At 37.7% G+C, this 2164-nt stretch overlaps 1 gene segment (V, D, J or C); it reads right to left on the bottom strand.

The window, feature by feature from the left end:
- Positions 1-390: 390 nt before the first annotated feature.
- Positions 391-1673, bottom strand: LOC119238224 (T cell receptor alpha variable 2-like). The segment is given in 2 exon segments: positions 391-890; positions 1534-1673. Coding segments are annotated over 2 exon segments (453 nt in total).
- Between the last annotated feature and the right edge of the window lie 491 nt (positions 1674-2164).

The raw sequence follows: 2164 nt of genomic DNA, 5'->3' as shown, positions 1-2164 counted from the left end.
CTCACTGGATCTATATTTAGGTCATAGCAAGGTATCCTGAGAGAAGGATTGTGTTTCAAACTCAGGGATGTTGGTAGCGGCCACTCACTCACTCACTCACTCATTCCTTGTCTTTCTGCTTCCTATTATGTTTTCCTGTGTTCATTAAACTACCCCTTACAAAACAGAAATGCCTTGAAAATATTCCAGCAAAGAGATTGACGCTAGCAGAAAATAATTAAAATATAAGCACAGAGAGCAAGAAAAAAAATAAATAACAAAGCTGACACGCCTTTCATTCCTACCACAAATTCATCAGCAGTTATTGTGTACAGGCAAAGAAATTAATCTAATTAAATCTCAAAAGAAATGAATCAAAAACATTTCAATTACCAAGAAGACTATTTGAAAGACCATTATTGAATCACCCCCAAAAAGCATATTTTCCTATGTACTTTTGCTAATATAGAATATGTCTGGAGGTCAAGGTTTTCTGATAGCTGTTCCAGGAGGAAAATCTTGGGGACACTACATTAGGGGGAGAAAGCAGTTCTTGCTCATCTCTTTTCCACCTCCTGCAGAGGTTGTGATCTCTGCCCATTTCTGTTCAGCTCCTCGTGGGTTCCCTGCCTCTGTGTCCTCCAGGGCACAGTAGTAAGTGGCAACATCTGCCACCTGCACCTGGGCGATGAACAGTGTCGAGGAGAACCGCTCATAAGACATGTTGTAGCGTCCCTGCTGAACAGTCCTCGTGCCCTTAATAAGGAGTCTTGGAGCGGATTCTGGGAGGTGAATGTACCAGAAGAAGTTGTAAGCATTGGATATAGAGTGATTGCAGGAGATTTCCGCCACAGCTCCCTCTGAAGATAAGACAGTGGAAGTCTGAAGTACTTGGTCTTTGCTCTCTGTAGCTGCAGGTAACAGAGAAGATTGAGACTTATAAATAAATGAATAAATGAACCACAAACAAATGAAGGTTTTGCAATTTTTTTGACATTCTTGCAAGATTTTAATAAAATAACATCAAAACACTGATAGAATGCTTGGAAAATATTTAATAGACAAAATGATTATCAATGTTATTATTAATATACTGATGACATAAGCTGTTTATCTCATCAATATAAGGAAAGTAAATATACGTCATTTATTTTAGATCATGTAAGAGCTTAGTCCCAATATTTAAAGAACCCATGACCTGTATGAACCCCCTATCTTTTCTATACACATTTGTTTAAATATTTAGAGTTCACTATTTAATAGGTGCATTTGCTTTTAAAGATCCGACTATCTGAAATTTAAAACACTGACTCAAAGTGCAGAAGTTCAATTCATTGTAGTAAATCCTTATTTTTATTTTAATACACAATTAGCACTATAAAATGCTGTTCTCAGGTTGTGAGTTTTAAGTTGCTATTTAGCTTGCTAATTCACCTCTTAGGAAAGTGAGTATCAATAAATCTGACCTTTATTTTTTTTCCCAAAATATTGGCCCAAATTTTGAAACAATGGCATATACTTTGGAAAGATCAGTTGGTGAAGGAGTCAACTCACCTTTCCAGAGAAAGCTGAGGAGGAGCCCCAGCCACACTGCTTCCAGAGTGTTCTGCAAAGCCATGCCCATGCACAACCAGTCTCAGGTCTCTGCTGCAAGAGTGTTCCTCCCAAGGCAGCTGATTTAAAGCCACCTATTTTGCATTTTCTTCTTTGTGTCAGCGACATCACAGCCAGAATCTGCAAACTTCAGATGGTGACTACAGTTGGGAGACTGCTTAGTAGTGACTTCAAAGATGCTTGTTCCGAGAAGGTCATCTTAAAAGGGAATATATCCTTTCAAAAGTCACCAGAGCTGTGCAAATTTTATCGCTCTAGAAAAGGGGTCACATAATTGATAGGAAAGCCTGCTTCAACCTTCAAATCACAGTGATGTATCCACACAAAAGATATGCTGAACTTATCACATGTGATATAATCACATGTTAACATACTAAAAAGTATGATCATGAAATCTTAGTAACTAATAAATGAGAGATGGGCTTTTTTCAGGAGTAAAAATTATACTGTAAAAATAACCATCAAAGCTGATTCTTTGCATCCAGGATGGTCTCTAGAACAGGAACAGAAAGAAAATCTCATTTATAATTTTCTGTAACCAAAAGACAAGTGGGTCAAGGTAGACCCTAAG

This window comes from Talpa occidentalis, unplaced genomic scaffold, assembly GCF_014898055.3.
Source record: "Talpa occidentalis isolate TD23 unplaced genomic scaffold, MPIMG_talOcc4v2.1 talOcc4.11, whole genome shotgun sequence".
Lineage (NCBI taxonomy): Eukaryota > Metazoa > Chordata > Mammalia > Eulipotyphla > Talpidae > Talpa > Talpa occidentalis.
Note: the sequence above shows the minus strand (reverse complement) of the source record. Positions and strands in the feature narration are given on the sequence as shown.